Source organism: Lynx rufus, unplaced genomic scaffold, assembly GCF_022079265.1.
Source record: "Lynx rufus isolate CCGP_SWC_20201006 ecotype Redwood Valley unplaced genomic scaffold, mLynRuf1.p SCAF_12, whole genome shotgun sequence".
Classification (NCBI taxonomy): domain Eukaryota; kingdom Metazoa; phylum Chordata; class Mammalia; order Carnivora; family Felidae; genus Lynx; species Lynx rufus.
In genome coordinates this window covers 19,118,269-19,131,056 of record NW_025814826.1, presented here as the reverse complement: position 1 = coordinate 19,131,056, position 12,788 = coordinate 19,118,269, and the positions used below count along the sequence as shown (strand labels likewise).

The window sequence follows — 12,788 nt, the reverse complement described above, 5'->3', positions numbered from 1 at the left end:
GAACAAGGGAGAGACAGAATCCCAAGCAGGTTCCTCATCGTCAGCACAGAGCCTAACGCAGGGGTCGATCTCATGAACCATGAGATCATGACCCGAGCCAATCAAGAGTCAGACACTTAACCAACTAAGCTACCCACATGCCCAGAATTTATTTCTAATATTCTGACATTAGGATGTATTTTAAGCTGGATCTAGTTTCCCTATCTTCAACAGTTTATTTGGAATTTCTCAACAATCCTCTCTCCACCCTTCTTTGTAGGAATTCCAGGGTTTGGATGCTTTTGAAGAATCTCATACCCTTTTCTGCTTCTCTATCTGAATATTATTTAATCACTCAAATAAATCTCTCTTATTTGCAAGTTTTCTCAGATGTTCTATTTTTTATTTTAATTTTTTTAAGCTTTGTTTAAGTAATTTACACCCAACGCAGGGCTCAAACTCACGACCCTGAGATCAAGAGTCACATGTTCTTCTGACTGAGCCAGTCAAGATGCCCCTCAGATGTCTTGTTTTAAATAAAAATCATTAAGACTGACATTTACTTACAGTATTGTAAAGTTTATCAAACTCTGCATATCTCCTGAAGACAAACCACTCACTCCTGCCCACTGAGACCAAAACTTTATAAACCTGTGGAAATAAAAAATAGCATAACAAAACTTGACTCCAAAAAAAACCCATTAGCTATTTAACAGGCAAATAACTTGTTTTCATACTCATGAAACTGATATTAGACATTCATGTTTATACACAATTCTCCAAAATACACAAGTATACCAGCTGACTTACTTCATCTTCTTGATATTTTATTTTTTAAATGTTATGAAATATTTCCATAGTTTCAGACAATAACACAGTGAACACCTGTGAACTCATTTAGAACTTCTGAATTCTAACATTTTGCCATTCTTGTTTCAGATTTTCCCCCCAATTTTTCTAATATTATAGATTCAATTGATGCCACTTTCCTCTCTTCTTCCCTAGCAGTAACCATTATCCTGAAATTATAAAGTATTTTCAAAAGTGACGCCTGGCACATAGTAAAGACTCAATGATTAGTTCTGCTCCTTCCAGATCATCTTGTACACAGTATTTTTCAAACTAGAAATTTACCTTCGTATTTACTATCGTCTTACATATGTTTAATAATTTCACATACACATAATTTCATATAACCATAGTCAACAATGCTATGAAGTAAGCAGAACAAATATTATAACCCCTAGTATATATGTAAGGAAATGATGTCCCAAAAAAGTCAAATAACTTGCCCAAATTCATAGACTTATGTGACTAAAATTTAAATCTTCTAACCCTTCATGTACCAGAACCAGTATCAAATCATCAACAATTATAACACAGAATTGATTCTTATAATGCATCCCACAGATACTCTCAGAGTATCATAGTAACATAGAGACAATGGTTTGGGACCCCAGAGATCTTGTGTCATTCAAAGGAGAAAAATAACAAGAATCCAGGCATTTGAGGAAAGGCTCACTAATGTATGACTTGGGGTATGAATTACAGAGATAGGAGTTGCTTTTGGGTTTACAATAGTTGTCCACAGTCTATTAGACAACTTAGAGTAAACCAGGTTTATTTTAGAAGATAGGCATACAAATATGTATAAACTATCCTTTCCCATAAAAGATTGGAAGCTACATTCACAAGTTCATAGTTAGAGAAAATACTGTGAGAAAAGCACTTCTCTGATACTGCATGTGATTACAACATATGAACTCTATAGCACTGTGTGAGATACGGTCACCTTAACAAGCCACAGTGAGAGGCGTCCCAGAATGTAAAGCCACATTCCTCCATAGGAGAGGATAAGGCCTCACCTGAAAGGTGAAACAAAGTCACTGGTATCAGTCACCTGAGTAAGTGATGTATTACGTATAGGCTAAGAGAAAAAGAGGATCCAGGCCCCTACATGAGCCACATGTGATGATGGGTGGTAACATGGCTCTTCTGGTCTTAACCAAAAGGCATCAAGTTCTCTTAGAGGAAGCTGCTGGATGTAAGATTTGTTTGTTTGTGAAATGATAACTGTTCATAAGGAGAGAATGCGGAAGTAGAGAATAAAGAACCTGGTCAAGGTGCCAGTGAAGCTGCACCATGTTTCTAAGACTTAACTACAGATTCATCTCATAGAGCATTTAGGATCAGATTGGACTGGAAGTAGGACTGCTACCAAAGGATCAGAAATTTAGGTTTAGATGATTGCAAGCTTCTTGAATTACTTATGCTGGCTTCCTAGTGTGGTAAGGTGGCTTCCCATGGTTACCCAAGTATAACCAAGACTAGAACCCACACATAGCTTCTAGGCTGAAGTAGCGGTACAGCATATAATTTTTTTAATTTTATTTTAGAAAAGGGTGAGTGAGTGCCTACACAAGGGAGTGATGTTATGGGGGGGGAGGGAGGGGGGGGAAGAACCTCAAGCAAAGTTCCACAGTCAGCATGAAGACCAACATGGGGCTCGACTCCAAGCCCCTGATCATGACCTGAGCCGAAATCAAGAGTCAGATCCTCAACTGGCTGAGTCACATAGGTGCTCTGGAAATACCTCTACCATGAAAAAGTAAATGGACCGGAGATAACTCACTGCCTATATTTGATATATATGAACTTCCATCAAACTTGACAGGAGGTTATGCCCTTGAAGGAGAGAATGCTCAAAAGTAAAAATAAGGAGAAGAAAAAACAAACTTTCACACATTCCACTATTTTACTAAAGGTATACTGACTTCTTGTTTACCATCAGCAAGATACTTCTAAAACTTGCTTATAAGACTGTGGAATGCACAATGCTTAAGATATTGCTGCAACAGAGACTGAGCAGAGGCAAATGGCCAGACACACGCTGCAATCTCTACTCTGGGCTTTGGTGCAGGGTGTGGAGGTATGTTTATTAAAAAAGGAGAAGAGAGGACAGAAGCTATTTCCAGCTCTTCGTCTGGGACTTTGGGAGAGAAGTATCATTTGGGGGCCCCAGCTCCACCTAGTTAAGAAGGGAGACTGGATTTGTCAGACCAAAGGGTTTAGTTTAACTCCTCAGTGACAGGAATGTGACAGGAATTCTGAGTTGCAAGTCATTTGTCATAGGATGCACCTGGCAGGAGCCAGGTGACTGACCCCCGAGTCAGAGGCCAAGGTAGATCACTCGAATCAAAAGAGCAGTGAAAGGCATAGCAGAGCCTCAGTGGGCTCTACAGCCATCAAGAGACAAGGAGAAGGTGAATTGGCAGTAAATCTCCACCACTCTGGCCAAGCCAACAAAGAATAGATCACAAATAAGTTGGCTGACTGCAGATGACAGCAATGGATGCCAAGAAAATGCCCAGACCTGGATCAGGTCAACCACAGCTGGCTGCCTGCCAGACCGGTCACTGTACATTTGGAACAGCAAAGATCTAGAGGGATGACAAGAATATAAGAGCCTTCAGCAGGCTACCATGAGATCAGTCACTGACTTAAATACTGTGAAAGGGGACACCTCTCCACTCATAAACCATGACGTCAAGTTGGAGAAGTGTGTGTTCATATGGGGGAGAGAGAGAGCAGAATGAAGACAGCCTGAGCATTTTAACTTAAAAGAACTGCTTAAATTTTATCTCAAACTAAGTATTAAACAGAACTGGGTTAAATGAATTTTTTCATACTACTCAGTGGGTGGGGCTTACAAGGAATCAGTTATAAAGATTAGTTATAAACAAGATAAATGGTATTATTTCAGGGGGAGGCGGGCAGGAGATCTCTGGACATACACACTAACAGGGCTACTGGAACTAAATACTGTATGTGTCATTACACTAATTAGAAAAATGGCTATTCTCCAATAATAGTCACTGATACAATGAATCAGCAAACACTCACTGTTCTTATTCTTTATAGTTCCATAGTATGTATTACAGTGGTCAAAAGTAAAATTAGAAATGGACTTTGCTTTTAAAGTAAACAAAAGATAAAATACTGGATTAAAATTTTTAAAAATTGAGGTAGAAAATATAAATGTCAACAAAGACACTATGGAAATTTCAAAACCATGTTTGTTTTGTTTTGTTTTGTTTTGCTGAGACAGTAGTTCTTAACATAAGACTAGTGACTTCTGGAGTCCATTAACCTCCTGACTGCATGCAAAATTACGTGCATGTTTGTAGATCCTTGTGTTTGCACATTTTCTGGTGAGAGGACCTATCAGAGTTTCATAAGCTTTTCCAAGGGGATAGGTAAACAGGCAAAAATCTGAAAAGGTAACTGTATTCCCTTATAGTACACAGGGAAGACTGGGGAGGATATATCATTTGAAAGATAAGTAAAATCTGGATATGTGGAAACATGGGGAGGACATTCCAGGTTAAGGAAGAACAAAAGCAGAAATGGAAATACTCTCTATGTTCAATTTTCCCCCATATGCTTTATATTATATACTTACAGTAAACCTCTTCTTTTTCTCTCTGTGTTCATCTGAGCTGGGAATGCTTACACTGGGGCAGCTTTCCTTGTAGTCCATGGTATAATCCCTTTGGGTTTATTGCCTCAAATGGACACCAAAAAATGAGTCCGAGAAATAGTCAGCAGAGGACAAACACTGTTAGCTAATCCAAAGCATAAAACCTCTTGAGGTAATATTCAAATTCCATCATGCAACCTTAGCCAGCAGAAAAAAACAAAGAAAAAAGATTAGCAAAATAATTTTAAAATACCATCATTCCTTATTCATAGCAACCATTTTATGCTTATTCTGACAAGAATTTATATTTGATTGTAAGTTTCAGTCCAGGTTAGAGATTTAGGATCTCAGGCCTATGAATAGCTAAACCAAAATCAAACATGTGCATCCCATCTACCTTCCTTACTGCTAAATTCTTTTTTTTTTTTTTTTTTTAAGTTTATTTATTTTTGAGACACAGAGAGACAGAGCATGAACGGGGGAGGGTCAGAGAGAGAGGGACACACAGAATCTGAAACAGGCTCCAGGCTCTGGCTGTCAGCACAGAGCCCGACGCGGGGCTCGAACTCACGGACTGTGAGATCATGACCTGGGCCGAAGTGGGACGTTTAACCAACTGAGTCACCCAGGAGCCCCCCTTACTGCTAAATTCTAAAAGCTTGTACACCACAGTTCATGGGACTGAGAGCAACTTTCACCTAAAAGGTGTCTACTTTGATAGATTTAGAGCAGGGTTTTTAATTTTTTGTTTAATGTTTATTTATTTTTGAGAGAGAGCGTGTGCGTGTGCAAGCAGGGGAGGGGCAGACAGGGAGACAAAGAATCCAAAGCAGGTTCAGGCTCATGACCTTAGCTGAAGTCAGACACTTAACCGACTGAGCCACCCAGGCAGACCTAGAGCAGTGTTTTTAAAAAGTGTGTTTTTATTTTAAGTTTAAGTAATCGCTACGTGCAATGTGGGGCTCAAACCCAAGACCCCAAGATCAAGAGGCACATGCTTTTCCAACTGAGCCAACCTATATACCTATAGTATATACCTATAGTATACATACCTATATATACCTATATAGGTATACCTATATACCTATTGCATACCTATATAGGTATGTATATGGATATATATATACCTATAATAGGTATATATATACACTTATATGTAGTAGGTATACAGTAGGTATATATAGTACCTATAGTAGATAGGTAAATAAATATATATATATAAATATAAAAATATATATATACACACAGTGTGTGTAGATACACACACATATATAGTAGATATATAGTTAGTATGCAACTATTTATTATATATAGTATATTTATACAGTATAGATAACTATTTACTCCTGTTTTACAAGTGAGAGACAATTTAGACATGAAGGCGTTATATAAATCGCCCATCCAGGATTTGAACCCAGGCTACGTGGCTCCAGAGTCTTGACTCTTAACCACTGTGTTGTGCTGCATCATAATAACTGGATAATTCTTACGCGCTGGACCTCTGGTCAGAGACATTACAGATCTTCATGTACAATAAATACAATTTTGTTAATATCATTCCACCCAAGGACAAAGGGCTCGAGATGTTAAACTGATGTAACTTTTGCTAAACACAGCAGCCCATACTCTCCACTGACACCAAATAATTCTCTTTAAAGAGTTAGTTTGGCAGTTTCCCTGGTGATTAATTTTAGGAAGTCACTCTGACAGATCTAATAATTGTAAGTAAATTATATTCAACTTATGATTTCAAATATCTATCAATAGGCATTGAATATTCAGGTAGGGTGAATTTTAACTGATTATAAGGGTACTTCCTTTGAGGTGACTAAAAACCTGCTTGGCTAGATTTGATGCTGGAAATGCAGTCAAGAAGGATTTATATGTAGTTGAATTAGTAGTCAGAAAACAGAAATGTAACTGCCACCTCCTAAGCTCAGAGTGCCCCATAAAAGCAGCCAGCTTCTTCAGCGCCCCCATTAGACCAGGGCAGCCACCTGAGCAGTCTTGCCCTGTAGGCCCAGCACTCTACTGTTAAAGAATCAGAGCAGGTGGAACCTCAGCTCTTCTAAGGCAGAGTAACCTGACAGATCCACATCAGCCCATTCTCCAGCTGCAGGAGAAGTGACAAAAAGGTGAAAATTACAGTGCTATGCTTTCCACACCTGTCCCTTGAGAATGTGGGACACAGGGAGTGTGGGTCCTCCTGGTATTGTATTATGTACAAGTTTAAATGTCTGTTTGTGCCTTACTATCCATGGTCTACAGGAGAACTACAGGAGAACATCATGCCTCCGGTCTTCCCTTTGGAAGGGACCGTTAAGATATGACATTAAGTTGGGGCACCTGGGTGACTCAGTCAGTTGAGTGTCCGACTTCAGCTCAGGTCATGATCTCACAGTCTGTGAGTTTGAGCCCAGCATCGAGCTCTGTGCTGACAGCTCAGAGCCTGGAGCTTGCTTCGGATTCTGTGTCTCCCTCCCTCTCTGCCCCTGCCCCACTCACACTTGGTCTCTCTCTCTCAAAAATGAAAAAAAAAGATAAGACAAAAAAAAAAAAAGATAAGACATTAAGTGGCATCAGGAATAGATAAGGGGGAAAGAGCTGGGAAGCAGGATAAGTTGTTTCATATGAGGTACAGGGGACATATAAATGTGCATGCATAGTAGACAATTAAGTAGGATGCCAATTCTCACTACCTATTCCTATCACCTCTTGTTGCATGCTAACAGGAGTTAGATTCCAAAAGAGTACAGAAAGAAGTTCAAAGCCTACTCTGGGAATAGACTGCCTTTATACTGAAAAATTTGCAGATCTCAAAAATTTTTATTAGCAAGCGTCTGAGGAGCACATAATGGGAGTACATTCGAAGCATACCAGACCAAGGAGAACTAAATATATAAGATTACTGTGAACCTATACATGGCCATAACTGTATCCCATCAATCTTTCTCCAGACATTCCTTAAGAGGGACCCGCAGCCATTCACAAGGGTGACTGCCCACTGGGGAAGGAGAAATGTGTAGTTCTTCCAAAGGTTACTAGACACTAGCTCTAAACTGACACTAAACCTTAAACACCCAAAACATGGCCCACCAGTCAGAGCACCTATCTCATTCCAGAAAAGAAATGTGTGATGAAGTCAACCCTTGTATCTCATGGTGGGTACAATGGGACCACAGGCCCATTTTGTGGTTATTTCCCTAGTCCTAAAATTTTTCTACAAACGGATATACTTACTAACTGGCCAAGTTCCCATATTGGTTCCCATCCCACGTCATAAAAGATATTACGAAGAAAGGGCCATGAAGAAGCCCTTGGAACTCTTCCCTCTGTCCCCACTTTGAAAGTAAACCCAAAGCTCTACCACATCCATGGGAGAAGTTCAGGAATCAGTACTACTATCAAAAAACTTGAAGGATATAGAGGCGTTGATTCCTATCATATCTCCATTTAACTTGCCTGTTTACCTGGACCAAAGCCAGAAAGATCTTGGAACATGACAACAGATTAGTATAAATTTAATCAGATGGTGAGGCCAATCATGACTGCACTTCTAAATGTAATACTTCTTGCTGGAGAAAATGAGAATAACCCCTGATATCCGGCAGATAAATATGGACTTGGCAAATGTTTTCTTTTCTATCATCATCAGTAAGGACAATATGAGGCAATTTGCTATCAAGTGCCAGAAACAACAGTACACTTTCAACGTTTTAACTGAGGGCTATTTCTGCACTGTCATAATATAGTCTGGAAGGACCCTGATCATCTCAATATCCCACAGATCACCACAATGGTCTATCACATTGATGGCACTGTTAACTGGATCTGGTGAACAACAAGCAGCAAACATTCAGGATGCCTTTGTAAGACACATGTAAAAGCCAGAGGATGAAGTTATAAACCCCATGAAAGTTCAAAGATCACACTGACGGTTTCTATGGTTCCAGAGGTCTAAGGCAGGATATCCCATGTAAAGTGAGACATTGCTACACTTGGCACTATATCCACTAAGAAACAGATAAAACAACTGGTGAGTTTCCTATTTGGAAATGCTGCTCTGACCTTTATACTGGGTAACCCATGAGACTGCCAGTTTTTACTGGGGCTTGATCCCAAAGAAGGCTCTTCAGCAAGAAAAGCTGCCCTAACTCTTGGGGCTATGCCTTAGCACACCCACTAGTACTACAAAATGACACGGCAGACAGGGATGGGGTAAGGAGCCTCTAACAAGAATCCAGAGAAGTGTAAGAGCTATAGACTCTTTAAGGTACTGTCAGTAACTTTTGTCCATTTGGTTCCTGGCTTGCTACTAGGCTCAGGTAAAGACTGTATACCTGCCCATGGGAAACCAAGAGACTATATAAGAACAGCTCATCATGAACAGTATTCTCCAACCCTTGTTGGCTCTCTCAACACATGCTCATGGGGTTCATCCTACAACCAGTTAGCAGAGGAGGGAAAAGACATACCCACTTATGAATGGACATGCATGGTGTGCTAGCCCTGACCAGAAATGAGATAATGTAGCCCATGGTCCAAAAAGACCATATGGTCTTTTATGGTCCCCAAAAGGGAAATATTCCCATTGGGCAGAATTCTCAGCAGTATACGTGATGTCAGGAGAAATGTATGCCAAAGGTACACATTTATGCTGACTTGTGGCCAGTAGCTAATGGATGGCTTGCTGGTGAAAGAGTTGGAAAGAATAAGATTCAAATTTTTTTTAAAGGGGAGAGTATAGGGGTGCCTGGGTGGCTCAGTCGGTTAGGCATCTGACTTCGGCTCAGGTCATGATCTTGCAGTCTGTGGTTTGAGCCCCGCATCACGCTCTGTGCTGACAGTTCAGAGCCTGGAGCCTGCTTCAGATTCTGTGTCTCCCTCTCTCTCTGCCCCACTGCTGCTCTTGTTCTGTCTCTATCTCTCAAAAATAAACATTTAAAAAAAATTTTTAAAGGGGAGAGTATATTCCCAAATGTTCGTTTCATCTTTTTTTTAATAAAATTTTTCAAAATATTTATTTTGAGAGAGAGAAAGAGAAGCAGAGAAAAAAGGAGAGAGAGAATCCCAAGCAGTCTCCATGCTGAAGCACAGAACCTGACATGGGGCTCAATCTCATGAACCATGAGATCATGACCTGAGCCGAAACCAAGAGCTGGAAGCTTAACTGACTAAACCACCCAGGTGTCCCTTTAATAAAAATTTTTAAAGTTTAAAAAGGGGGAGAGGTTTGTGGATGTCTGAATGAACCTTTCAATATAGCACAGAATATGAAAATATTTGTGTCCTACATAAAAGCCCACTATAGACTCTCAATAATCAGATGGTAATATGACAAGTCCTATGGATATCAATCAGCCTCTTTCTCAATCACCCATTGCTTGCTCAATGGACCCATGACAAAGAAGACAAGGTAGGATTTCTTTATTCTAATACCTTTGACCTTTGACAATTTATGGGTTACTTGGAAGGAGTGGAAGTTGACTGTGAAAGTTAGACTTTAACCAGCTAAGACAACTGAGTAGCAGAAAGTTGTTAAAGGTATTTACCCAACTCAGATCTAAGACTTCTAGGAATTCATGAGCATCCTGAGACAATCAATCTATTAGACCTCAAAGAAAAGTTGGACTTCTTTTCCACTGTGACCTGACCTGAACTCCATGGGATCAGAAATTCTGAAGAAGTGCAGATATCTGAGAAAATGAAATCACTCTTTCGGAAGCAATTCACACATTTTGGTGCTGTGAATCATGGCTTAAGCTTCTTTGCTTGCTTGTGATGGTTAAATACAGAAGGTTCCTGAATGATGTCCTATCAGTGTCACTCAGTTTCTGGAGTACTCAGGTTCAGTCTTTGGGCACTGTCTTTGCATGGCTCCATGACAATATACTTCATTTTGTTGACCTTGAGATCCACCATCATCAATATAAACCTAGTATCAGAACTGCAATGGTACCTGACTGAATGCACCCTCAGTTCCCAAAAATACTATATAGGCTGATAGTGATATACTCCCTGATTCCATCAACAAGGATTGACTAACCCTAGACTAAAAACTATGTTTTTATTTGATGAAATTTGGCCAAATTACCTTCTTGGGTCACTTTATAATTCATAACAAGTAACTTTCCATTTGAATACAAAAATAATCATAAAAATAGAAATGTATAGAAAAGCACAAAGAAAAATATACATCATCTTAGTACACAACAGACATGTACAACCAATTATTATTTTGCATATATTCCTTTTTTTCTATGTGCCTATAAACATATATGGGTGTGAGAAGTCTTTACATATCTGTATTACTGTGTACATGTGTGCCTGTGTGTTAAAATGATGGAACATACTGCTCTATAAACTTTTTAAACTTTATATTTAAAAATTATTTTTCTTAAATTTTATTTATGTTTAATAGAACACAATGGGTGGGAGAGAAGAGAGAGAGGGAGACACACAAAATCTGAAGCAGGCTCCAGGCTCTGAGCTGTCAGCACAGAGCCTGATGTGGGGCTCAAACCCACAGACCATGAGATCATGACCTAAACTGAAGTCGTTTGCCCAACCAACTGAGCCACCCAGGTGCCCCTAAACTTTGTATTTTAATACCAATAATAATAGTGATGATTATTACTATATGCCAAGGACTGGGCTAACATATAATCTTCAGAGTAACTGTGGAAGATACTTTGGTCACTCTCATTTCATAAGTGAACAGACATTTAATGAGGCTAAGTAATTGCTTGAAGTCATGAAGCAGGAAGTTGGTGGAATCAGAATTTGAAGTAATGCCTCACTCCAGAATCTGTGATTTAACACGACACTTTACCACATTCCCTCTCAAGACATTAAATTTTCTTCTATTATATATTTTATTAACACTATTTTTCAGACCAGTTTAAGGCTCATAGCAAAACTGAGGGGAAGTTACAGACATTTCCCATGTACCTCCTGCCCCCATACAGATAAAAGGGCATAGAGGGGCTCAACAATATGGCCTTCCTTGCATTGATAATGATCTAGCTTCTGTCAGTGCTGAGTGCCCAACCTCAACAGCAAAAACCAACACTGATCCCCACTATGGCACAATCCCACAGGGGGAACAGACAGCCACATGGGACAACATCTGTCCTCACAGAAGCCAGAGTTGCCTTCCTGGCCTGAAATGCTTCTGACCAGATGCACCATCCTTGGTTACAGCAGGCCTTATTCACTGTCATCAAATCCTATACAACATCACGTCAGACCAAGACACACATTTAGAGCCAGGAAGTATAACAATAGGCTCAGAGCCACAGAATGTGCTCTTTTTACCATGTATCTCTTCACTTAGAAGCAGCTGCTTGAAAGAGCAGTGGAACGGCTACAGAAGGCTCAGCTCTAGCACCTGCGAGCAAACACCCTGTGACACTGGGGCTGGATATGGTATATGTGCCATACCCAGAGCCAACATATGGTTCTATCTCTCACACAGCCAAAATATGTGGGTCAGGAACTAAGAATGGCTCCGCTCAGCGTTATCTCTAAGGAATTTTTGCTTTCCATTGCAACCTTGGGTTTGGTGGAAGAATGCTTTCACCAAGGAATAGTCTAGCCCTATTAAATTGAAAGCTAAGCCTACCCACTAGCCATTTGTGGCTTATTAAGCCACCCAACCTAATAAGAGAGTGGTTACTCTCCAAGTAAAGTGACTGATCTGAATTTCCAGGAAGAAACTTGGATGCCATTATAGTGTGGGGAGGAGAATGACATCTGAATTGAGGAGATTCAGTGGGCCATGTCCAACAGTACTAGTCAATGGGAAACTGTTGCCAACTCAATAAAGATGACACTACTACAGGGGCGCCTGGGTGGCTCACTCAGTTGAGCATCCGACTTCGGCTCAGGTTATGATCTCATGGTTCGTGGGTTCAAACTCCGCACTGGGCTCTGTGGCTGAGAGCTCAGAGCCTGGAGCCTGCTTCAAGTTCTGTGTCTCCCTCTGTCTGCCCCTCACCCACTCATGCTCTCTATCACTCTCTCAAAAGTGAATAAACATTTAAAAAAATTTTTTTAAAAATGACACTACTACAGACTTGGATCCTGTGGGAATGAAGGTTTGGGGTGCCCTACCAGTAAACAACTATGACCAGCTAAGACGCTGCAAGAGGGTAGGGGAACATATACTAGCTACCAACTTGAGCCAAAAAACTAGCTACAGATGCAGAGACTATAGTACTTTTGTTTTATTTTAGTTTTCTTCTCTGCTCCCTTCTATGAACACTAGCCGTGGTTTAGGTGGGAGTATGAATGAACTGGATGCAGTAGAGTGACAGGACTTTGTGTT

General features: G+C 40.1%; 1 protein-coding gene across 5 annotated transcripts in view; it reads right to left on the bottom strand.

The window, feature by feature from the left end:
- Positions 1 to 12,788, bottom strand: part of SGK3 (serum/glucocorticoid regulated kinase family member 3) — a 145,885-nt gene that overhangs the window by 64,357 nt on the left and 68,740 nt on the right. For 4 of the 5 annotated variants that reach the window (XM_047073998.1, XM_047073995.1, XM_047073996.1 and 1 more), the window contains exons 2-3: positions 4,442 to 4,657; positions 547 to 630 (exon numbers count right to left, since the gene is read on the bottom strand). In XM_047073998.1, the coding sequence (XP_046929954.1) occupies positions 547 to 630; positions 4,442 to 4,519 (162 nt within the window). In that variant the 5' untranslated portion in view covers positions 4,520 to 4,657. Of the gene's footprint in view, positions 1 to 546; positions 631 to 4,441; positions 4,910 to 12,788 lie in introns of those variants that run through there. The other variant, XM_047073999.1, reaches the window with a different exon arrangement.